The 24,165-nt window shown below is 45.3% G+C and overlaps 1 protein-coding gene across 1 annotated transcript; it reads left to right on the top strand.

Moving 5' to 3' along the window:
• The first annotated feature begins 17,159 nt into the window (after window positions 1-17,159).
• LOC117845090 (type I inositol polyphosphate 5-phosphatase 4) lies at window positions 17,160-22,469 on the top strand. Its single transcript, XM_034725993.2, has 14 exons — window positions 17,160-18,003; window positions 18,166-18,253; window positions 18,918-19,001; window positions 19,218-19,308; window positions 19,505-19,609; window positions 19,708-20,208; window positions 20,306-20,441; window positions 20,544-20,737; window positions 20,829-20,937; window positions 21,172-21,320; window positions 21,425-21,667; window positions 21,834-21,897; window positions 22,041-22,077; window positions 22,164-22,469. The coding sequence occupies exons 1-11, from the start codon at window positions 17,974-17,976 to the stop codon at window positions 21,642-21,644; spliced, it is 1,707 nt and encodes a 568-aa protein (XP_034581884.1). The 5' UTR covers window positions 17,160-17,973; the 3' UTR covers window positions 21,645-21,667; window positions 21,834-21,897; window positions 22,041-22,077; window positions 22,164-22,469.
• The last annotated feature ends 1,696 nt before the right edge of the window (window positions 22,470-24,165 follow it).

The raw sequence follows: 24,165 nt of genomic DNA, 5'->3' as shown, positions 1-24,165 counted from the left end.
TTGTCCGATGCTTTGGACCAATTCATCCGATGGTAACATTGGAACAAGTGATGCCTTCCTTCAGAAACTCCAGTCCCTGAAAATTCATCCGATGCAACTAAAAAACAGGGCGTCGGATCATCCGACAGTCCCTTTATCTGAATAACTCATCCAATTCAATCTCCTTTGAGTTTTTCATTGATTTCTTTGCTTCTTGAGTTCTTCCATGAGTTGTTTGAGCTACCAAGTGTCAGAGAAAACTGAGTATGCATCATTTTCATGGCTAGCTTCACATGATCAAGCTACTATCATCAAAATCCCTCTTAAGAGTACAGTTCATGAGCTACAAACTAGCAAAAACCTATACTACACTAAGTGTCCTTCATCTCCTTGTGACACTTAAGTTCTAGAAAGGTCCTTAGCCTTATTACATTAGCTCCATGTCCGTTATTGCAATTCAAATTAGGGGTCCACATTCTAATATACTAGTGACGAGGTAACCAATGATATATCCGCTTCAGAACACACAGGTTAGTCACAAGCATAAGGTTATCATTTATCACCGAAACACACCCTTACCAAAAGTGCGAAAGGGCCTAGATGACCCCTAGGTGCTTCAAGAGTGAAGAGGCAAGTATCAGGCTTTGTGGATTTGAATTCATCTAGGACTAGCTTCTCCATTTACAGATGTTTATTGGAATTTCCATTGGTTGCCCGAGATAGTGTGCTCATCAATGCACAAACTCATCAGAGCTTCCTTATTCTTTTATATTATTAAGTTCCCAAAGCATATAAATGCTTCCGGAGAGAAAAAAAACTATTCTTTTAAGGTTGTTTTTTTTTCATTCTTAGCTACATAGCCTTTAATTTGCTAGCTAGATGCAGATGTATGTAGGAACCGCGCGCTGATCCATACTTGGTTGTAGATCTCGAAGCAAAGCTTGTACAGGATATTGCCAAATGCGAAATTGAGGCGTATTCTATACTCCAAGTCTCCACAGGCATATAGAGTACAGAGCTGCGTGTTTCTCCAGTACTATTCATTGTAGATCTCGAAGCAAAGCTTGTACAGGATATTGCCAAGTGCCAAATTGAGGCGTATTCTATGCTCCAAGTCTCCACAGGCATATAGAGTAGAGAGCTGCGTGTTTCTCCAGTACTCTTAAGTCATGCTTCTCCAGTATGTGAAGGGCCTCTTTCTCCAAGTCTTATTACTCTTTTAATTTAATCTGAAGGGAATATTTCTAAGTCTTGTTTCTTGAGTTGACGTAAGGCTGGGTTCATACTTCCTCCGTTCCAAATTATAGATCGTTTTGACTTTTCTAGATTCATAGATATTATTATACACCTAGACATACACTATATGTAGATGCATAATAATGACGTACTCTTTCAATGCTTGTCCAAGAGACATGTGCATCTTGCATTGAAGTCCATGGACAGATCATATGAATGGCTTGAAAGTCATCGGCCTACACAATTAATCATGCACTCCAGGAATCCTAAGGCCAAATCAAGGGGAGAATAGGACTTGTTCCTTATGCCAATGGTTAAAGCTTAGTATGATCATTGCACCGTACAGTACTCACCTTACTTCCCTTACATAAATCCAAATCAGTATATATATGGGATCGAAGGGTGCATCTAATTAGTTTGAAGAAACCTTAATTTTTAAAGGTTTTGGGGCACCATGTAAAGGAATGAAAAAATTATAGGCATGATGCTTTGGCTGCATGGATGAGTACACTTCATTGTGCTCGGGAAACTGGTGAGCAGCCTTAGCAGAAAAAAACATTATGCATTCTAGATTTAGGTACAGATACAAAGATGACACGTTCAGGAGAAATTTGCATACAGTACAGCATGTCACTACTCATACTTAACTTTTGTCAGAACTTATTCTTTTTTCGGGGAACTACTCCAACAGGTTTTGCATGGTTTGCTCTTAATTATTAGTCACTGGAGCATAAGTTATGTGATAATAACTTGGTAACAAATTATTAGTCAAAACCCAGTTTTTGCATTAGGCAGCCATTGCTAGATAGATGCAGATTATTCCATATTATACATTGGCCACTAGGAGCCACTGATGAATTATCTCTTTATTATACATTATTATTTAAAGTCATGCATGGTTGTAAATCTCAAAGCTTGTACAGGATATGCCAACTTGACCCGTATCCTATGTTCCAAGTCTCCGTTATGCAAAGGGGCTGTTTCTCTCTAAGTCTGAAAAGGACTATTTCTAAGTCTTTCATTTTGCATTAGAATAATAAAAGGACTCATTCCTAAGTCAAAAACTTATATTATAAACGCGATGTCATCCAATTGTTGCCTGAAGACAGCTCTAAGCGCGGTAGGGAAATGAAGAGAAAGCGTTGTGCCAGTATGTTAACCAAATATATACGCTATTTAACGGAAACAGATGATACCATACATTATATGGACGGGTCATTCAATCCTAGTTTTCTGTTATATTATTGTTCATATTATTTGTGCTAGTGATCCGCGCATGCTTATGCTGGTCATACCACGATTTTCTTGTTTAGATGTTTTCAAGATTAGAAGAAAGGGACTAAATCAGTGGATTAATGACGATCAATAGTTGCAGGCATCATACCTTTGTAAACAATTGTAGGTACTACTTAGCTATGGCTGTGTCAACTGTCAGTGTGCAAATGATCACCGGATGATTTTAATTCAGATGACGCCAGGCTAGCTCCACCAAATGTTGGGTTTCGCCAAAACAAGTTGGCCAAGTTGACCACCGAAAAAAATGGCGACTGCACGCAGTTTCGCCGACAAGTTGGCCAAACGAAACATAGCCTGGGAAGTCTCGATCACATGGGGTTCGTATAATGTTGGGTCGGTCCAAATGCCAATCGAGTGCGCAGTCAAACCTTTTCTTTTTTTTTTTAACGAACAACACTCCACGAGTGCGTTTCTATTGATATAGCACAAAAATACACAAGCAAAAAAAGAAAAAAACCACGAAAACAACACCGGTGGGTTGGATTGGGACATCAACACGTACCGAATTCAACTCATCTTAAACAACTCAGGCCGGTCGGATTGGAACATCGACGCAAGCCGCACAACTTGTCTCCACGAGACAACTCTGCCCGATCGGATTGGGACATCAACACGGACATCAACAACAACTCTACCTGGTCGGACTGGGATATCGAAACGAGCCTCCATAACTCTACCCGGTTGGATCTCAACTCGCAAATGCCCGACTAAATGAAGAACTCGTCCGAAAGAATGAAAACACCATGCGCCGATGACAACAGACAATCCGCCGAGGGGATTGACCTAGCACCGAGTCGGCCGCCGCAATGCATGATCGATTGCCACCAGGCCAACATGGAGTTGCAAATGCGCTGCCAAACTCCAACTAGGCAGCACTCCCCCGGAACGTGCAGACCCCAGACGTCAATATAGGCAAAGGTTGCGGGAGGAGAGGGCGAGAGAGAAGAGAGATCCGCTCGTCCCACAATATCGAAGAGGAGCCACCGGAAGAGGCCGGGACAGGTTCTCCAAAGACGACGCTTCAAAGGAAGGAACGACGCCGAGAGCGCCGCCGCCGCCCGCCTAAGAAACTTAGGCAAGGTTTTCTTCGGGAGAAACCTGCCAGGGAGAGGAGGTCACCTCGACAACGCCCCCAAGAGGGAACATGGCATCCGCTGAACGTTGTCGTTGCCGGCCCAGCCCGAGGGCAAGCAAGACTTTTGCCTGGTAGAGCCCTCATTCCATAGCTGTCACAGCCCCAACACCCCCAAGACACCACTGTCGGCCGCCAATCACACACACGGCAGCCACCACATCCATTCCGAGTCATCATCCATCATTGCTGCCGCACTGCAACCCTCGGTCACCCACGCCACGCGTGCGACCACTCCAGCGCCCTCTGCCACCATCTTCGCCATGCTTGCACCGCAAAGATGGCCCCGCGCTACCAACCACGCCTCCATGGCATCATTGGCACGCCACTGCGCAGGTTGTCGCCGGCCATACCACCATGGTGTCGCCGGTGAGACTTGCGCGAACCACCCTTGGCTGCGCTACCACAGCGCATCCAAGCCACGCAGAGCCGCATCCTCGCCATGCCACCGCTGACAGCCACGCCGCACACCACTGCGCTGCTCCCAGGTGCGCCGCCTGTGCACCTGTGCGGCCCGCAGCTGTCGCCGCACGCACTCCTCCCGACCGCCGCACGCGTGCCTCCGTGGCCCGCGCCGGCTGCCTCTGGTATTCACTCGCTCACCTCCGCACGCCGCCGTGGCCCCGCACCTGCTACCGCCTGCCTTCACCCGTGCACGACTGCCACCGGGCCTTGGGTACCCTGGGCTGGCCCCACCGGGACTCCGTGTTGACGGCTGTTAACACACCAATTTGTGAATCGCAAGCATACATATTAGTTGTAGCTCTTCCTTCATAGTTTTCCCCCAAGGTTTATCAATCCGTGAAACTTATAGCACAAGATCAATTTCAACTAGCATTATTAGTATTAACTTGGTGTTTATCAGAGATTCGGATCCAATCTACTAAGCATGTACAAGTAGATAACAAATAGAGAGCAATCTAGACTATGCATATGTTGTAATTCTGAGCATGGATAGCAAGGCAACACATATATGATCTTAGTAAAAAGCATCTTTAAATCTACACCTCCGGTCCAGATCCCAAAACCCCCCACCTTACACAAGAAACATCATGTCATGATCACCTCTATCAGCGCAAGCAGGTTAAGAGCATGATCATAAGAACATGTGATACTCATCGGTAGATCAGGTATGCAAATCTGGTCACCACGATCAGAAGAACACCCTTGGCAATCTATCATCAATTCATAGATAAAGCATAAAACCATCAAAGGAAATACTTAGATCGCTAAGAACATGAACACATCTATTACTTCACCATGAATGATTGTACATCACAAGATCACCAGCAGGATCGTACCTTAATCTTGATGACTTCTAGCTCCAGAACTCCAGCGTGATCTTTCTCGTAGGGTAATCACGCCAGCAGAGGTTCGCCTACGCTAGCCCCCGACAACTGCACAACCCTCGGCTCTTCGGAGAGGTGTCCCTCAAGCTCCTTTTTCTTCTCTGCTGCTTCACATCGAGTACCTCGTCATGGATATGGGGCTTGATGAATTTTTCAAGGTATTTATAGTCCATAAAGCGCGTGGTAAAAATTGGAAGGAGAGTGGGCGAAGGAAACCCCCAGGCCGATTGGCCTGAGCCTTCTTTTTGGCCCCTCGTGCCCTGCTTCGTCTCCAAACCTCCCCTGGTGCTTTGAAGTCATATTTTCATTTGCATGTGGGCCTGGCACGTCAGTTGCTTCAGGGTGAGATTAATCTTCAATGACTTTCCAAATCTCCGCTTGATCTTCTTTGATTCCGAAGTGATCCTTTCCATAACTTCACAAACTTAGCCCTTAAGTCATCTCGGAGGATTGTTTGCCAAAGATGGGCCGGAAGGCTCCAGAAGATCCTAGCCCAATCGGCCTGGGCTCCTCTAGGCCGATCGGCCTAGGCCCTTCCTAGGCTCATTGGCCTCCGTCTTCGTCTGGTTCGATGCTCGTTCAGTACTTTATCCAAAAATATACTTTTAAGTCCAATTCCCTGCAAAAATAGGACATCATCCAAAAAATGTTGCATATGTGAAAATGACCGGTTTATTAGGTGTAATTAATAGTTTAGGTATTAAATTCATATCATTATTGAAGATAAATAGGGGTAAAAGTGTGTCAATAGTGAGCGTCAACACTCTGACGCCAGCCGACGCCTCCACCACCTTGCGCGCGCATGGGCCGCACCGCCACCGGATCCGGCTAGCGCCATGCCGGATCCGTGGCCCCTCGGCCTCTGCCACCGCGGAACGAAGCCCACACCGGTGAGCTCCCTCATGCGTCTCAGGTGGCCGCGCCCGCCCAGATCCACCGGAGGTTGGGGAAGGGTCCCGCCGCCGCCCTCCTCACGAGCCGCACAGGCTTCCGGCGGCTCGCTCAGGCAGCGGCGCGGTGAGGGGAGGCGTCGGGGGCCCTGGGGCCGCCCAAGTCGCCCACGCGGGGCGACGCGAGTGTCAGTCACTTCGGGTGTCAAACCTGAATATTATGCACCATACGCGTCGGTAGCGATCCAAAACGACTTCTATTACCAAGAGCTCTAGTGTTTCTTTCTTGTAAACAAAATGACTTTAGCGGGGTGAGATATTAGTGTATGGCAGTGGTATTATTGTTATAGAGTTTGCTTCGCGTTAGTGCAAATGAGTTGTAACAAGTCACGCTATTTAATTTTCACCTCTATATATAATTCGTGTTATATATCCTAAACAAATTAAAGACCCAATCTGTACGTTGAGTGAATCTCTCTATTATTCATGGTATATTGCAGACTTCCGCGATAGAGTGTAGAGCGTGCTTATAGATCTGGATGTAAAGCATGTGCAGCAAAAATATTCTGTGCTAAGAAGTCTCCTAAGGTTCCAATGCTCCCGTGCTCCATACACATCTGATACATCATGGTCATGGAAGCCACCACCGTGCGGATGGCTCGAGGATGCCCTCTAGACTTGGAAATATTTTTTGGCTTGCGATGCATGATCGTGAGGGTAGTAGCTCGTAATAAGACACAGATACTCCCGCGTTCGTTTCTGCCACTGAATCACTGGCCCAGGTGAAAACGTGAGAATCCGGATCTGGGCTTTGGGCCATTTGATTTTGTAACGGGAGGAGGAGGGAGGACATGGGCCACTACAAAAAATGCGAGGCCGTCCAAGCAGTAGATACGTAAATGGGCCCCTAAACAGTAACAACTTCCCGCACATTTGGGCCACCCGTTTAGACAGAATTAGCATGTTGGGCCTCCAGTAGAAAGCCTAAATTCCTTACACTGTTCTTCTATACAGACTTCTAGTGGAGAATTTGAAGCTCTGGTGCTAAATTTGAATTAGGCCCTCAACTTTCCTAAAATAAAAAAAATCATTTGGCACCAAAGTTGTGCCAGAATAACCACAGTTACATTATGAGTTGCATAACCTAATTAGTGTCGCTTTTTATGCCTCTATGACATATATAAAAATATGTGTAGGGGTATTTTGTTATGGTTCGGTCTTCAAAGCTAATTTTGGCCACTGTATTTTATACAAAACATAATGTTGTTTATATCTGTGAGACGCAGATTAAATTTGAAAGCATTTTGAAATATGAAACTCGTTGCATTATTATTTTTATAAACTGTACCTCTAAAGTTTAACTAAGGATATGTCAACACAAAATTTGATATATATCTACTTTTGACTTTTTGAGTATGTGCTGGGAATTGGGATTGACTCCATTTAACGACTAGTCTCCTGATTTAATGACACAAAGTGATCAAGGACGGAGAGATGTTTGACTGCATATGCCGTTACCAAGCTCCAAGAGAACACCAACAAAATGCAGGTCTCTGCTTTGATCACAAGGTAGCAAGCGAATCTCTTGAGGTCCATTCAAGATAAGCAGATCAGAGTATCCAAATCGTCCAAAAAGATAGTGGCAAAAGTACACTCCATTTGCATCTATCCGAAGGAAGATCCAAGCCAAGTACTTCTGCCCAAAATTAAATTAACAACCAAGGCATGATGCATGCATATGAGTGATGAGTCCAAGCATTGCTTGGTTAAACTATAATTTCTTCACACACTCAATGGATCGAAAGAAGGTGACAAATTATCGGCTCTTTGCGTTCTTGTTTGTGACATGTGAGAGTAAGGATGAGTAAATGGACAAACTAACTAAAAGTTACCGCAGTACGTGTCTGTCAATCCTGAAATGCTTAAGCACGTACCATTTGGGACAATACCTACCGACTTCCATTACCAAACATAAAATCCATACTAAAAAAATAAAGTAAGGCAACTTTCTACCAACCAAGATTAATTGTCTTGGTCGCAAGCATGGCCTGCCCATTTAGCATGTGTTTAGTTTGGGATCAAGTGAAATAGGTTAGATTCATCCCATTTTTTAGGTTGGGTTCAACTCATCTCTTGTTTGGTTAGAGGTATGTGTCTGTTCCAGTTTTTTTGTTTGGTTAGAGAGGTAGGGAGGGTTAGAGTGGATGCCATTTTAATACCATCATCCATAAGTCCCACATGTCATTCTCTTCTTTCTTACATTTTCTCTTTTTTTCCTTTTACTCTTCTTTATCTTCTCGCAACGCGGCGGTCATCCTCCACCGCTAGACGCCAGCCTTCTCACCGCACCGGCCAGGTTACCCGTGCCCCTGCCCCAAGCCGGCGGCGGAGCTCCCTGGCGCCGACCGCTGCGTGACTCCCCCCTCCCCCTGACCTCCGGCCCCCGCTCGCTCTTCCTCTCCCCACTTGGCCATTGCGATGCCCTCCTTTCCCCTGCGCTGTGCCGGCCACCCGCTTTCGTGCTCCCTTGCAAGGCGCCGCTAACCATGCTGGAGCTTGCCTCCTTGGCGGCCATGCTAGCACCTACCTCGTCGAGCTCTCACCTCCCTCAAACCGACGGAGCATACACGATGTCCAAATGGGTCGAGATGGTCTGCTAGATTTAGGCAGACGTACTCTACCAAAATCTAAAAGGAATATTTACTAATAGATTCGACCCAACCCATGTACTTTTTCAACCAAACATAGATCCACGTGGATCAAACCTGTTCCAACCCACTTCAACCACCGGACCAAATGCACCGTTACGTTGGATGGGGATGCACATATGCCGTGCGCGAGCATCATGCTTGTCCGGTCAGATCACTCACTCACGTGCCTTCATGGTAACCTTATCGCGTGCAGCAAAACATGCATGCAGACAATTCGCCACCATTGATTTGATCCGGCTAATGGAGGCCCTTGATTTTTTTTTCTTTGTTCCTTTTGTTTCCTCCTGTTCGATCTCATCACTGGTATATCGTTCAAAGTAAATCAAGTATTCTCAGTCTTTTTTTTTTCTAAAACGAAACAGATTATAATGTCGAGAAGATACTGAACGTCTGAACGCCACCACCTCCTCTGTCGCGTCCAGGTTGGGGCCCTGTTCATGGGCCATTGCGGGCCCAAAGTAGCTGTGGGCCGGATTCAAGATCCCGTCAAAACTTTTTCATCAAGATTGTATGAGTTTCCTAATAAACACACACACCACTGCTGGTCTGCTGCTACGCCTGACGCCATGAACTTTGGGAATAATGAATAATCAATCCTTGAGTGGTTGACGGTGAATTATTAATTTCTTCACCGGATCGAGATGCATCGAATTAGTCGATCGATCACTTGCTGTGTGATGATGCAAGCAACAACAGGCTAGCTACTTTGATTTTGAGGGCGAACCGTCAAACACTGTGGGGTCTGGGCATGCAAGTTGCTGTTATAGTGTCCTCAGCTCAGCTCAGCACTCGACAATACAGTACCAAGTAGCAGCAAAGCTACAGGAAGCCAATGGCTGCTGTCATTTTCGCCGTCTCCTTCCTTGAGTGCTGCTACTGTTTATTGGCTAATGTAGCCAGAGAGAGTATACATGGAAACTTTTTTGAAACTGGTGGCTGTGTGAAACTATAACCATCAAAATGAATTGGAGATGGGTTTATTGGGGAAAGAAGAACTTGACAGTGGGGTTTACTTTGATTTAATTACGAGGAAAAAGAAAGAAAATGAGAAGCAGCCGCCACAGTGTACAATAGATCCAGCTTGACTCGAAAGTGCTAAAGCACACAGAGATCTTTGACTTCCTTTTATGCAATTCCAGTGAACATATTGAAAACAACACTGGTCTGTCTCTGCTTCGCTCACAAGGCAGCGAATCCCTTTGATCGAGCGCCCATTCAAGATAAGCCGATCAAAAGTATCCAAACCGTCCAAAAAGAGAGCGTCAGTGCATGCGAAAGCCTCTGTGGATAGCTAGTCTATTCAGTTTGCGTCCAAAAGAAGATCCAAACAAAGTACTTGTGCAGGAATTAATTTTATAAAAATTAATTTTGTACAACCAGGTATCAACAACAAAGAAGTTAATCATTGGCGTTCTAGCTGCGTTGTCGTTGACGGTCAGATGATCATCGCCGATCGGATCCAACGGCTCGTACTGAGCACCGTACCATGATACTGTTGGCCCTCAAAAGGGAATAAGGGATAATGCCAATGCTGTGCTGGAATGATATGGCGCCATGGCCAGGGATGTTGTCCCCTTAGATCCTGTAAAGCTTGCATGCATACATCATGCACGGATGGCGTGCAAGATGCATCACGCATGCATGCTTCAATGTTTCAGCTTTCCTAATGACAATGATGTGTGTACTAGAGAGAAGGCATCTCAATACAATGCTCTTAAGAAGGCATCAATCATTAGGGCTTAACATCATTAGGTAGCACATAGCACAATCCAAACTTATGCCTCTTGAACACACTTAGTACTATATGCATGTACCTCTTCAACCTGTTCCTACAAGTAACAAAAGACTCAGTTCCATATTCTTGGATATCAGCAAGCTCAAAAATGCAATATTAACACATATACAGATGGATTTACATCAGAATTGAATTTTTCAAATTCCAATGAGAGAGGTCACTTCCACTGGATTGTAATAGTTTGCACTTTCTACTAGCCTTCTCAGACCTTGGCCCCACCATTCAGCAGTTGTTGGATCCCATCCTCTGCACTTTTTAGGGCAACAACTTGTGTGCTGTGCGCGTATCCCATTGTCCAAACTTTTCCTTTCGTCCCCCTCATCCCTTTTTGACCGGAACCCCACTGCCATCATGGTCATTGAGAGTGCAAGACCACCATGACAAGGATGAGCTCAAGTGCTCACCAAGAACCCCTCAAGAAAACTACAAAATGGGGCGTACGTGCAAAGGGCACTTCGATCGGTCTTGCAAGTTCAGACGTCGTTGCCAATGGAACAGTGGCGTTCACTAGTGTCCAGCCAAGGTCAGCGTCCATGGATTGATGGAGAGGCTCTATCCAGTTATCCATGCCGGAAGCATGGAACTGTGGGGGCACATGATGAAGTAATGGGGACGGTGATGCGCCAGTGATGTGCTGCTGTTTTTCCTTGGGGAAATTTGGAAGATGACTTTGCAGATAGGGTGTGCGGTTTTCAGCTAGGAGTACACTTCCTTCAACTCTGGTTGCGAGACTGTGAGTCAGGTTCCAGAGGCAGTGATACAGTGATAATGGTATTTTTATTTCCTTTGATTAGTTTTTCTGTTCATTCATTTATACTCACATACAGGACTACATGCATAGCCTGTATCAAAAGAAATATAAGAGCGTCTAGTTTGAGTTGTAGATCTAAAAAAAATTGTGTCTTAATAGCTCCATACATGTGATTTTTTTTCAGCCGTCCAACTTTGAAATCTACTGCTCAGATTATATCTAACGTCGTATGGGGAAAAGAATCAAGTTTTGCAGAGGGCTCCAATACCCAAATTTGTATTACACCGTTGTTAATTACCAAAAAGTGAAGGTATATAAACAAATTCAAGTGTTCGGAGGCCTCAAAACACAGTTTTCTGATGACCTCATGTTACTCACCGATCCATAATAAGAAAATTTTGCATTGGCGTATATATGGGACACCAAAATTCAGGTGTTGGAGTTCTTTTAAAACGCTCATGTGAGACTTAGCAATTTTCAATAAAAAATAAATTCAAGAGGATAAAAGGACATTACGCTAGCATTTTAAATTGTTCACATGATTCCTTATACCGATTTCCCTTCTCTTTACAGTTTGCTCTCAAATTTATTCACAAAATGTTGCTGACTACAAAATGCAACACCCTTTATGTTTTTTTCAGACATGCGTGCCTGCGCATATACCAACATCCTCAACGAATTATCAGTAGCCAGCTCAAATACATAGGCCATGCATGCATGCTTGCTTCATGAGAAGAGGCACACTTGATAGCAAGTGATTATTGATGCATGTAATTAACTTTGTTCAAGGTGGTCACCGCTAGCTTCATCGGTGCTCATCTTATATCCCATTTCACCACCCTAGGTTAGGTCATGCATGCATGATTTCTAATATCGATTTCCCTTCTATTTACAGCTTGTTCAAATGTATTTATTCACAAAATGTTGTTGACTACATACACAATAATAATGCAACACCCTTTGTGTTTTTTTTCTAGACAGGCATGCCTGCGCCTATACCAGCATACTCAACGAACTACAGGTAGCCAGCTCAAATGCATAGGCCATATATGCATGCATGCTTACTTGATGAGAAAAGGCACACTTATAACAAAGAGATTATTGATGCCCGTAATTAACTTTGTTCAAGGTGGTCACGGCCTCATCGGTCCTCATCTTATATCCCATTTCACCACCCTACAAAGCGGAAAAGCCCCCATCCTCGAGTGGCGGATCTAGGATTTTACCGACTTTTCGAAAAGCCGAGCCGATGATTAGATCAAAGTGTTACCTCAAGTAATAACCAATGCATCAGCTGCGAATCAGGATCCAGCCTTTCAACACCACCCAAGCAAGAATGAACATCTCGAAACCCTTCTTCTAAAGGAAACAAAATCACAAGTGCCACGATCTGATCTGATCCTCCCTAAATTAGCACGGGTTCCGATGCACCACGTGGACCAATGGCAATGCATGCTGGTGAAGGCTAAAGTTAAGCAACCACATGCATATATATAAACTGTGCATTAGATTAGTGACACAAATGTACTTTGGATGCAGATGGGATTCAGTATCTTATGGCAAGAAGCAGCAAGTCTCCCAAAGCAAGATCCTGAAGTGGCGTGCATCACGGGATATATTACAATGCAAGTGACAAGTGCCCAAGGGATTTATCCGTTCGAGCCCGTGGACGCAGGCACAGTGCTGTGACTGACTGCTGCTGTGAGCGTCCACGGCAGCAGGCAGAGGCAGCAGGGATCTGGATCTACACGCTGGATGCATGCCATTGGATGCAATAGCAACCAGCCACCAGTGCCTTGGTATCCTCGTATGGGCATGTGTCCTCATGCATGTTGAGCGATTGAAATTTTTTTATTTGTATAAACATATTGTATGTTTACATCAGAATGATTCTTGCAAGACATACTTTAATTTTTTGGTGAAATGAAATGAAGGTTGGTGGCCGGCAAATGAAAGGAAAGCAAATGAAAGGCTGTGTGGAGCCAATCTATGCTTTTGTCTTTTGTCTTTTATTATTGATTCCCAATTTCCCATCAACATAAATAATACCAAATTTTGTTGTAAGTTTGTAGGAATAAAGCAGCTCTTATGTGCCTTTTTTTAGTGAGGAATTTGTGTGCACTTGGTCTTAACTAATTTTTTTTTCCAATGATAATGATGCATGTGCATGAAGAAAGTTGCATTGGTATTTAAAGAACGAAACCATTGGGGAACATATTCTATTTTACTTTGGCGTACCATGCACATTTAACTCCCAAAATTTAGTTTATTAAACTAAATGCCATTTTTTATTCTAAGGTTTGTTAAACGGACATATATCCAAGCTATAGCTTAAAGTTGGGGGACGGCACAACACGTTATATAGTCCTACTTCATTCCTCACAAAAACAAAAAGGGAACGAAATCAAACAAAGAGAGAGAGAGCAAGACAACTTTCTACCAACCAACCCAAATTTCGGTCGCATATGCTGGATGAGGATGCATCTACGCTAGCTGCTGTCTCGTTGGAGAGCATGCATGCCACGTCCGGTCAGATCATAGCACAACAGATCCAACGTTCCTCAGATGATGCATGATATGGGATCCTTTACCGTGTGCAGCGGCATGCACGCAGCATGCAGAGACAAGCTATTAGTCGTCGTGTCCATCGATTTAATCCGACGATGGGCACGGTGGATTTGTGTAGGATCCAGCCGAGAGGCCACGGTGGCTGCGGGAGGAGGTCCCGCCATGTCAGTGGCGGTTCCGTGTGCGCCATCGATGGCTCGTACGTGTTCCCTGTCCGTTGAATATACGTATCTAGAAATTAAAAGGCAGGAGAGGAGAATCATGCAGCGTCACGATTGAGCTCTGTGATCGCCGGCGCCGAATCATATATGGCTAGCGACTGTCCGAGTGTATGAACACGCCTGTGCGCCCACCGGAAATGAAATCGATCGACCCTGCACGCACTGCACTGCACTGCACTGCAATGAGAGAGAGAGAGAGAGAGAGAGAGAGAGAGAGAGAGAGAGAGAGAGAGAGAGAGAGAGAGAGAGAGAGAGAGAGAGAGAGAGAGAGAGAGAGAGAGAGATGCATAGTAGGGGACCGGATGGAGAGGGACCGGGACCGTAATCGATCTCGATGGCTATGTACCGGAGATCTCGACATCGACAGCGACGGGCACGACGATCGTATCATCATCGAGAGCTTGCTGTACGACGTACGCCGCTGCTGAATACGCGTTACGGCGACACGATCATCGTATGCAAAAAGCATCGCAAAGCTTGTGCCATTGTGTGTGTGTGTGTGTGCGCCCCTCCGTACACATACGTGCACCGTCGCTGTCTTTTTCGTTTGGGACTGTGCGAGGAGCTAGACAAACGTACATGTGGAAAGGCTATATACGGGCAGGCATGGATCGACCGATGGCCAAACTCAAAAGAAGAAAAAAAAAAGGCAACAAGCAACGACGTACGTACGTACGCCCGTACGTACGTATGTGCACGAAGCAAATTCTCTGATGCATCCATGCAACTTGTTTCTCACTAAGATTATTGATACACTGCTAGCTGCTAGAGGGCCCACACATACTGTGCGTGCCGTTGCACCTCCTGGCGTTACAGCTACGTACGTACACGTACACCGTGTCACTATACACGTGCACGTCCCACGCATTGTCCCAATCATGTTATCATATCTCTCCACACGGTCGGTACATAGCGACCAATTAATTCATTGCTCCGTACGCATATGCAACACCAAAACACCCATAAAAAATAAAACCAATGCAAGAAAAAGGTGCACACACACACACACACATACATGCAGAGATGTGCTCCAATTATTGCTCTACTACAGAGCGACCTGACGTTGCATTGGTCAATGCATGCTCTCGACCGCTTTGCTCGAGATGCATGAGACGCGTAGCCTCACTTGAGCCCAACCAACCAAAGAACCAACCATCCAAGGCACCTAGTCGAGATGAACGAGTCGCCTGGGATGAGATGAGACTATGAGAGCAACAGAACAACGAACGGTGCCGTCAGGCACTGTCCCCTCCCTGTTCACTGACCTTGATCGAGTTTGACAGGATCATCCATGGCAGCCGGCACCAGCAAGCCATGTCGTCGTCCTTCCACTGTTTTTTTTTTTTTCCTTTCGCGCCACAGGAAGGGGATCAGGATGCCGATTATCCAATGTGCTTAGACGCAGACGCGCAGCAACAAATATCACCAACCAGCAGGGCAAGCTCCCTTCCCCGGACCAACGCGGACCCCCGTCGGCGGCCAACGAGCACGCTGACTTATGGGACCAGCACTTCACGGTCCCACATGTCAGTGGGCCCTACACGCGGCGCAGCGCGTAGGCCGCGTCGCGGTAGCAGGAGTGAGTGACGGCACTGTTGCGCTGCGCGAGACCGTATCCGTCCAGCAGCAGCAGCAGCAGCAGCACACGACCGGCTGATGGTTGTCAGGGAGTGGGCCAGGGGTTGCGCACAGTCACTGTGCCGAGACCCATCACCGAGGGCAGCCGCGCGTGGGCCCACGGGCCCCACACCCGGGGCCCATCGGTGTGCTTCATTGCCACTTTCTTTTTTCGGGGGTAGCAGTAACAGTGTGCTTCATTGCCACTTGTAACAGTAATTTTGTGAGTAGCTGGTGGTGGACTGGTGGTAGGGGTAGGCATTAGGCGATGTCTTTGCTGGTTTGGGGGTTCCTGTGGGCTATACCGTAGCAACTAGCCCCATAGGCCACTGGTTATTGATGGTTTTTGCTCTCTCATTGTTGGTGTTCTTCATTGGTTGGAACTAGGAAGGCGGCAAGAACTGCATGCGTGGGGCCATTGGAATGGCTATTAGGAAAAAAAAAGTTTGTTCTATTTGAGATTCTATTAGAACAATATTATTTTAATGTCTAATTGTAAAATATTGATATTTCGTTGGTAACAACAAAATATTTAAAAATACTCACCTACAAGTGTTGATGGGCGCTGTTGGCAGTTTAAGTACCGACAAAAGTCTTAGCAATCTAGCAAAATTGGATATAATTTTTTTATAGTTTTTTAAATAAAGTTATTCTAGGAACGGGTTCTCTTTTTTCTGAAGAAGCAGCAGGAGAGCTGCCTATTATATTAAAAAGAGGATGAAGGTCTTGAAAGATAAAAATATACAAAGTTACAGTGTTGTTTAGTTGCTTTGAACAGGTTCTGAGAAGGCTTTGAACAGGTTCTCTTGGATTGTTCGGTACTCTAGTTGCTTTTTGTGAAACTAATATCTGTTTTTCCTTGGTCCCTTAGGAATCCAATTATTCCTTTTCATATATGTTCATACTCTATATGAATCTGTAGGCCTCAAGCATGGTGGCGTAGTTGGTTGGTGCACTTGTGGGTAATTGGATTTTATCCCGAATTTGCAGGTATAGCTCAAAGTAGCTTGAAAGAACATATGCTTCTAATTTAGTAACGTAAAAGTAGGGGATTTGATTTACAAATGAAGGGTAATATGAAATATGTATCCATGTATTGTTCAGAAACGCTCTAGCTCCAACAGACACAATCAATCATGAACCCGTTACATGTCTAGTGATGTGAGAACATGTAACACGCATGATTTTTCAATGCTAGCAATAACTTGTTTTTACATGCCAGCTACTTCCTCCGTTCCAAATTGTAGGTCGTTTTGGTTTTTTAGTTCATAGATATTATTATGTGTCTAGACATACACCTAGAAAAGCCAAAACGACGTACAATTTAAAACGGAGGGAGTATATACGTAGGTCTAATTTCACGGAGTGGTGTTTAAAATTCTCCCCACTCATGGAGCTTGAGAGGAACCTTGATAGGAACATACTTGTCATAGAAATGGCAACACGAAGGTTGCCAATGGCATATATTTCGCAATATTCCTTTTCTTTTCCCCCGCAAATGGCATACAAAGAAATCCTAAAAACTGGCCAGCTGTTTTTTTTTATTCCGTTCCCATATTGCCCTCGGGGCGACCATCAAACTGCTTTGTCCACACCACTCGAGTCCACTGCCATTTATGCTCCCTGTTCCTTCTGCTTCACCACCACCACCACCCCCCGCAGCTTTGCCTTGCCTCTTCTTCCTCCCTTTTCCTCCCCTCCTCCCTGGATTTTGGCGACAAGGTCGAGAAAAGCTAGAGGGGAGAGAAGCCCAAAGCAAAGCAGCCAGCGCGAGCTGTTGGGGACAGAGAGAGAGCAACAGAGTAGAGAGAGAAAAGAGCAGCAAAAGGAGAGAGAGCACACACAAACAAGAAGCCTCGCCTTGCTTTCTCTCTCCTCCACCACCTCCTTTTTTCTCACCTGCGCACAAGCATTCCGTTCTCTCCCCTTGTCGTCCTCCCTTCCTCCTCTGCCACCCCACCCCATGTCCTAGCTCCCAGCTCCCCTTGTATCTGCTACCATCAAAGTACTCCTCCTACAAGGCTACAAGTAGTAGGCGGCCTTTGGTACTGACGAATCCCATCTCCTGCGTCCTAGCGGCTAAGGTGGCGGGGAGGGCGGCGGCAGCTGCATTGCCGGCGGGGGAGATTCTCTCGGGTTGTTCTTTGTGCTCCCGCTGGTGACTGGTTGCAAGGTTGGTGATTCCGCCGCCGGAAAACTCCAATCTTGGCGCGGCTTGTGGCGGCCGGCCGGCTGGTTGGGCCTTGTCCGTGGCTAATTTGGTCAGATATTCGAGGATCCCGGGCGGAAGCCCCGCCGTTGGTGAGGATTGGATCCTGGATTTGAGGTTTCCGGCCGCTAGGATCACGGCTTGCTGCGGCGGCGGCGGGGTGACAGATCCCTCTTGCTGTCCGCGGCCTGCAGAGCAGGAGGCAGGAGCTATGAGACAATGACAGAGGAGAGCACCAAGAAGAGCAAGGTAGTTCAATGAGTTTTCAGTTTTTCTCGATCGGATAGATCGCTTTCCGTCTTGTTGCTGCTCATTTGAGCTGTATTTTTCCTCAGGTTGTAGGTGTTCTTTCCATTTCGTGATCCGCTGCTCATCTTTTTCCTCTTCTTCTTTTTCCATGTGTGTATGTAGCTTTCGTGGTCCAAGTCCCTCGTGAGGAAGTGGTTCAACATCCGGCCCAAGGCGCAGGACTTCCATGCTGATTCCGACGCCGGCCAGGGTATGGTTAATGCATCGTTCATGCTGTTCCAACATCAGTGATTGCAGCCCATTCCTTGTTAGGATTAATTTGTTTATGTCCTCTGCATTTATTTTTGGGATTAATTATGAGAGCCCCCATCCTAGTCCCCCAAATGGTATGCATCCTTTACCTTTGCCGCTGGTGTTTGGTTTGGGGAAATAACTTGCCTGACCCAAGGAAGTCCATTGCTTGAGGTTGGGGTTATCCTATCCTAACACCCTGTTATGTTTGTAGTTATCCACATTAGATTCCCAGTGTTGATTCAAAGGTAGATGAGCAACCAAGTGGGTGTCCTTGTCACACGCATCTGTTCCTGTTCCTACTCATTGATAGTATCTGCCGGTGCATCTCAGTTTCCAGTTTTGATCTAGTGATGCACAAGTCCTGTAGATGCCCCAACCAACCAACGGCCTTTTTGCCACAAATCCTGCAAAAAATATTTGGCTGATGTTGCCTGGAGTGACTCATCCGTCTGTATGCTTCTCATATCTATCCCGTTTATTTTCCTGTGTAGTATGTGCTAACTTTCTTACTGAATCGGATAGAGATTTCATCAAAGATCACGAGCAAAGCAAGCACCTTTTACTTTATGTTTGGTTCTTTGGTTCCTTTTGTGCTCAACTGCTCGCTTGAACCATTCCAGGAAGGGATGGAGGTGGTGGATCATGGAGGCCCAGGTGCTCCGCGAGCGAAGCAAGTGCAAGCACGGCCAAGAAAAGCAGAACTGGTATGGTGCAATACTGCAATGAACCATTTGGACCACACACCCTCTCTCTTTCTCTTACTGCAGCTCCAGAGATGCAGCTTTCTTTCCCCACCACAGCTGCTGACTGCTGCTCAGTTCCACTTTGTTAAGCTACTTTCAATCTTTGTTCTGCATCATCTCTTTTCTTCTGCCATGTTAAATGATTGCTCTCGCATGTTGTTCCTTGTGGGCCTGTAGACCGGTCATCATCCAAGCGGAGTGCTGAACGCGCTCGCCGAGGGAAGAATAATTTCGATGTAGCACGCCTGACTGAAGTCCAAGATTACAGGTACCATTGATTCACCATGTGTGTTTATCTTCTAGGGCCATCATGTCTGTTTGTAATTTAAAAAAATCAGTTTAGTAGATTGTTCAGAATATTCTGTTCCTTTAATCATTATCCATATTGCCTTGCAATTTGACTGTGCAACAATGTGCTATAGGTAATCTGATTCATCATTCGATTATGTCCATTTTGCATGTAGGATCTTTGCTGCGACGTGGAATGTCGGTGGTAAGTCACCACCAAGGGGGCTGAATTTAGATGAATGGCTCCATACCTCTCCTCCTGCCGATATCTATGTACTAGGGTGTGTGTTGGATGGCCTTTCCTGCTGATATCTCTCTTAATTTAGATGGTAGTTATTTTAGGCCATTTCAATTAATTTGATATTTCAATCTTTGATAGGTTTCAGGAGATTGTTCCCTTGAATGCTGGAAACGTTCTTGGCACTGAAGATAACCTTCCAGCCAAGAAATGGGTGTCCCTTATCAGGCGTACACTGAACAAGAATCCTGGAGCTAGTGGTTGTGGTGGCTATCATACCCCTTCACCGGTCCTGGATCCAGTTGTAGAATTAGATGCTGATTTTGAGGGGTCTGCGAGAAGGCAGGAGAATTTTCCTTTCTTCCACCGGCGGTCGTTCCACAACCTCAGCCGTAGTTTAAGAATGGATGGGGACTACATGTTCCCACAGCCAAGACTGGATCGCAGGTTTAGCGTTTGCGATCCAGTCAACTTGGGAGGCAGACCTAGCGATTTTGATGGAAATTTGAGATGCCCTGGATCACCTGATGAGGAGATTATAGATATGGAAGTGAGCGATGCTGCGCAATTTTCACCATTCCCTCATAGCTACACTGCATCTGCACCTTCTGAACAGAATGATGAGCAATCAAACAGCTCTAGGTATTGTGAATAATTAATAAGGCATTATACTGCACCACGTATTTATGCTTCTTGAGTCCTGTGAACTAACTCATTGAATGTACATTTGGCTCTTCAGGTATTGCTTAGTTGCCAGCAAACAAATGGTTGGCATATTTCTCACAGTTTGGGTACGCAATGAAATAAGAGACGATGTGAGAAACTTGAAAGTTTCTTGTGTCGGCAGAGGATTGATGGGCTATCTTGGGAATAAGGTAACATATAATTAATAATCATGTAGATATCCCTCACTATGATATTTTGGTCTTTGTCAATTTCATAAATTTCTTGTTGTAAGATTCTCTCTCTTATTGCAGGGTTCAATTTCAATAAGCATGTCTTTGCACCAGACAAGCTTCTGCTTCATCTGTTGTCATTTGACCTCAGGGGAAAAGGAAGGTGATGAACTGCGCAGGAATTCCGATGTTCTGGAAATTTTAAGGAAGACCAGATTCCCTCGGGTTCGTGGTTCTGGTGATGTTAAGTCACCTGAAACAATTCTTGAGCATGAGTAAGGCTTTATTCGTGTCCCTCAGCAGATTAATATAGAAGCCAGTGCAGACTTGTTTTTAACTGTTTATGCACCCAATTACAAATTGCAGTCGTATTATATGGCTTGGGGATTTGAATTATCGGATTGCCCTGTCGTACTGTTCGGCAAAAGCTCTTGTGGAAATGCATAACTGGAAGCAATTATTGGAGAAAGATCAGGTAATTTGCGGTCCTCTTTCAATAGTATTCATTTCAGTTTTACTGCAAATGTCTGTTCCGTTGTAGAGGTTCTCAAATATACTTTAGCAATCAATAAAATTGGAACATGAAGTTGTTTCATCATAAAAGGATTGAAAATGAATTCTATGTTGTTACCCCTTCTACCTGTCCCCCTTTTCTTTTTGGTATTATGAAGGCTGTGACAAACCTGTGAGTTTACCTCTTATGAAACAGCTCCGCATGCAACAAAGGTATGGACGAGTTTTCCAAGGTTGGAAAGAAGGAAGGATATATTTTCCTCCCACATACAAATATTCATTCAACTCAGATCGGTATGCTGGAGAGGGCATGCACCCCAAAGAAAAGAGGAGAACACCAGCATGGTAGTTTTCTTTAGCTAATATTACGTAGACAACACTTAAATGTTTTGCTGCGTTTTTTTTTCTGAAGGTTTTATTCTTTTTATAACTTGCTAATGAATGAACAGGTGTGATCGGATTCTCTGGTATGGTAACGGCCTCAATCAGCTGTCTTATGTTCGTGGAGAATCTCGTTTCTCCGACCATAGGCCGGTGTACAGTATTTTCTTGGCAGAGGTTGACATTGTACACCAGAGGAGGAGAAACATGGGCTATTTCAGTTCTAGAATTGAGGTGGAAGAGCTCTTGCCGCATTCTCAGAGCTACAGAGAAATAAAGTTTTACTGAGTTGACTTATAGCATGATGTAAGGTGAGCTAACTTCTCTTGGTCACGGAAAAGTTCCCAATGATACTACACCTTGCACTTTGTTCAGGTTGCATTGAGGCTTATAAATGCATGTCTGTACCTTGTTGACTTTGCCTTCATTTTTTTCCTTTCTGGCAAGGAGTTGACTTGTATTTGTATTTCACTGCAGGTTAGGAGGTTGGTCAAATGTTCTATATGTAGGGTTCCAGATTCAGCTCACTAGATGATCAGATGTGAGTAAGATTAAATAATTTACCTTTGACGATCTGTTTGCCACTTTGAGAGACATGCTTAGCATCAAAGATATGGCTGTCAATCATTAATTCGTTATGGACTGAAACCTAATGTTCTCCTTGTTTGGCGTCCTTGATGGCAGATACTGAAGAAAGAATGTGCAAATACTAACATAAAAGGTACATTTTCTTACTCATCTGGCTACATCATCCTTTCTTCTGTGAAAACCGAGCTAGCAAATGATGTTTTAGTTGTGTTGTTGCAGGACATTGGGCAATTTTGCTGCTTGCCATCGGAAGACGACGAAGCTTGTGTCGTTGGAAAAGGATCAGCCCATGTCACTAACTATACACTTCATCCAACTTTAGGCTCTTAGTTCCTCCTAGCAAAATATTTTGTTTCACCCTCTTTTTTCAGTTGGACCTTGGAATGTCAACAAACGCCGAATGTTAATTTCTTCACCTCTTTCTTTTTCTTTTTCTTTAAGCTTAGAAACTTTGTAAAACTCAGCAGTGTGTCCCATGCAAGTTGTGGAATTGTTTTAAGGCAATGATACCGGGAATTAGCTTTAGGATCTAATTGTCCCTAAGCCTGAGGGAGGAATGATAGGGTGTGAGAGAGGCTTTGCATGGCTACAACAATCATGTGGATGCCTTTTCTGTTGTGCTTGAGAGCAGTTCAGGGAGGCATGCATTTGCTGCACTCATTGCTGTGTCTGTGTGTAACAAAGGGATTGGTTTAGCACCTCCTCCATGATGCTTTTCTCCAATTAATCCATGAAGGCTTTGCTCTGGTGCAAATGCATGCCTTGAAAGCCCTGGTGTTGCAGTGAACAACCTGCTATTTTTTGACATGTTTTCAGTTCATGACTTGTTGGTTTCATGAGCCCGCCAATGGCCAGAAGAAGCAAAAAACTGAGGCTTTTCTTCCATCCCATCTCGTGTGTGCTAAATGCATGGTTACTGAATCAAGGTGTGCCAGTGTCGTTAAGCTCCTGTTGACGTCTCTTGCTGTCTAAACCGTGGTGAAATTAACACACCTCTGCTCGCAACTGATTGACCCCAACCTTTTGATGTCTAGCCGAGTGGAGCCACATGCTAGTGTGACACTGATACATCTTCTCCCCCATGGCCCCATGTTTGGTTCATTCATGCACGCCGTTGCCAGGGCGCTGGAGCCAAGTTGCATCGTCTCTGCTGGTGCTACGTACAGAAACAGCGTGTCGTGCAGTTCCCAAGTGCATCCCATCTGGCCATTTGACAGAGAATCCCAGGAAAACAGGTTGTTAGGACGAGCAATTTCTTCCAGATGCCAACCAGTCCAAATTCAGGATCAGATCAGCTGTGGCTCGGATTGGGAGCTTTGCTTTGACCCCTTGCTGAGCGTACCGGTGCCATTTTGTACTGATCCTCTTGCCCTGCATCGCTGCATGTGGAGTCTATTTTAATGTGGAGTCAAACCAGGGCCTGTGCTTGGTACATGTGATGTGAGCACATACTGATGTAAATCTGGAACGAACTAGAGGATTGTTTACTGTGATCTGCAGGTAGGTTTAGTTTATCTTTTTGTTTTATAGCAGGGTTTGAACGGAATCTCATGTGCCTTGGCGATGCCGTTCTGCCCCGAGCAGCTACCGGCCGTCCGGCCTCGAGCAGAAGAAAAGCAAAAGCACCGCTGTTCCGGACGCCGACGCCGACGACCACATCCAACAGTGCGGTGCACGTAAAAGATAAAGTCGCCGGCCGGCGAACGAAAGAGAGAGCGACAGTCACATCAAATCCAGCCCAGCCCCAAAGCGATCCTACTACAAGCAAAGCATCTGTCTGCACTGGCTGAGAGACAGTTTCTTGACGCTTGGCTTTTGTTTCTTGTGTAGTTGTGTAACCGTCCGTGCATAATCTCTGACAGCTTGCTTTGTTTTAGAAGTACCTTGGGTTCTTGTTAATTCCCGTTTGTAATGGATCGATACGATATGGTCAATGTCCGTTCGCTTGCGTTGGTGTTGCAGACGGACACCGGCGCCATCGTGAAGATGACAGCCTTGTCTCGACGTCTCTTTAGCACTCCTGTAACAGTGGTATGCTTGTGGGACATGCTGGTTGTTGAATGGGACAGTCACTCACATCCTTTTTTCTTTCGAAAGATGGACAGTCACACACAGCAAATCCAGCCCAAAGCGCTCCTACAAGCAAAGCATCTGCGCTTGGCTTTTGTTTGCTCTGTTCTTGCCCGTACATAACCTCCAACCCAGCTTGTGTTTGTTTAGA

Source organism: Setaria viridis, chromosome 2, assembly GCF_005286985.2.
Source record: "Setaria viridis chromosome 2, Setaria_viridis_v4.0, whole genome shotgun sequence".
NCBI lineage: Eukaryota > Viridiplantae > Streptophyta > Magnoliopsida > Poales > Poaceae > Setaria > Setaria viridis.
Note: the sequence above shows the minus strand (reverse complement) of the source record. Positions and strands in the feature narration are given on the sequence as shown.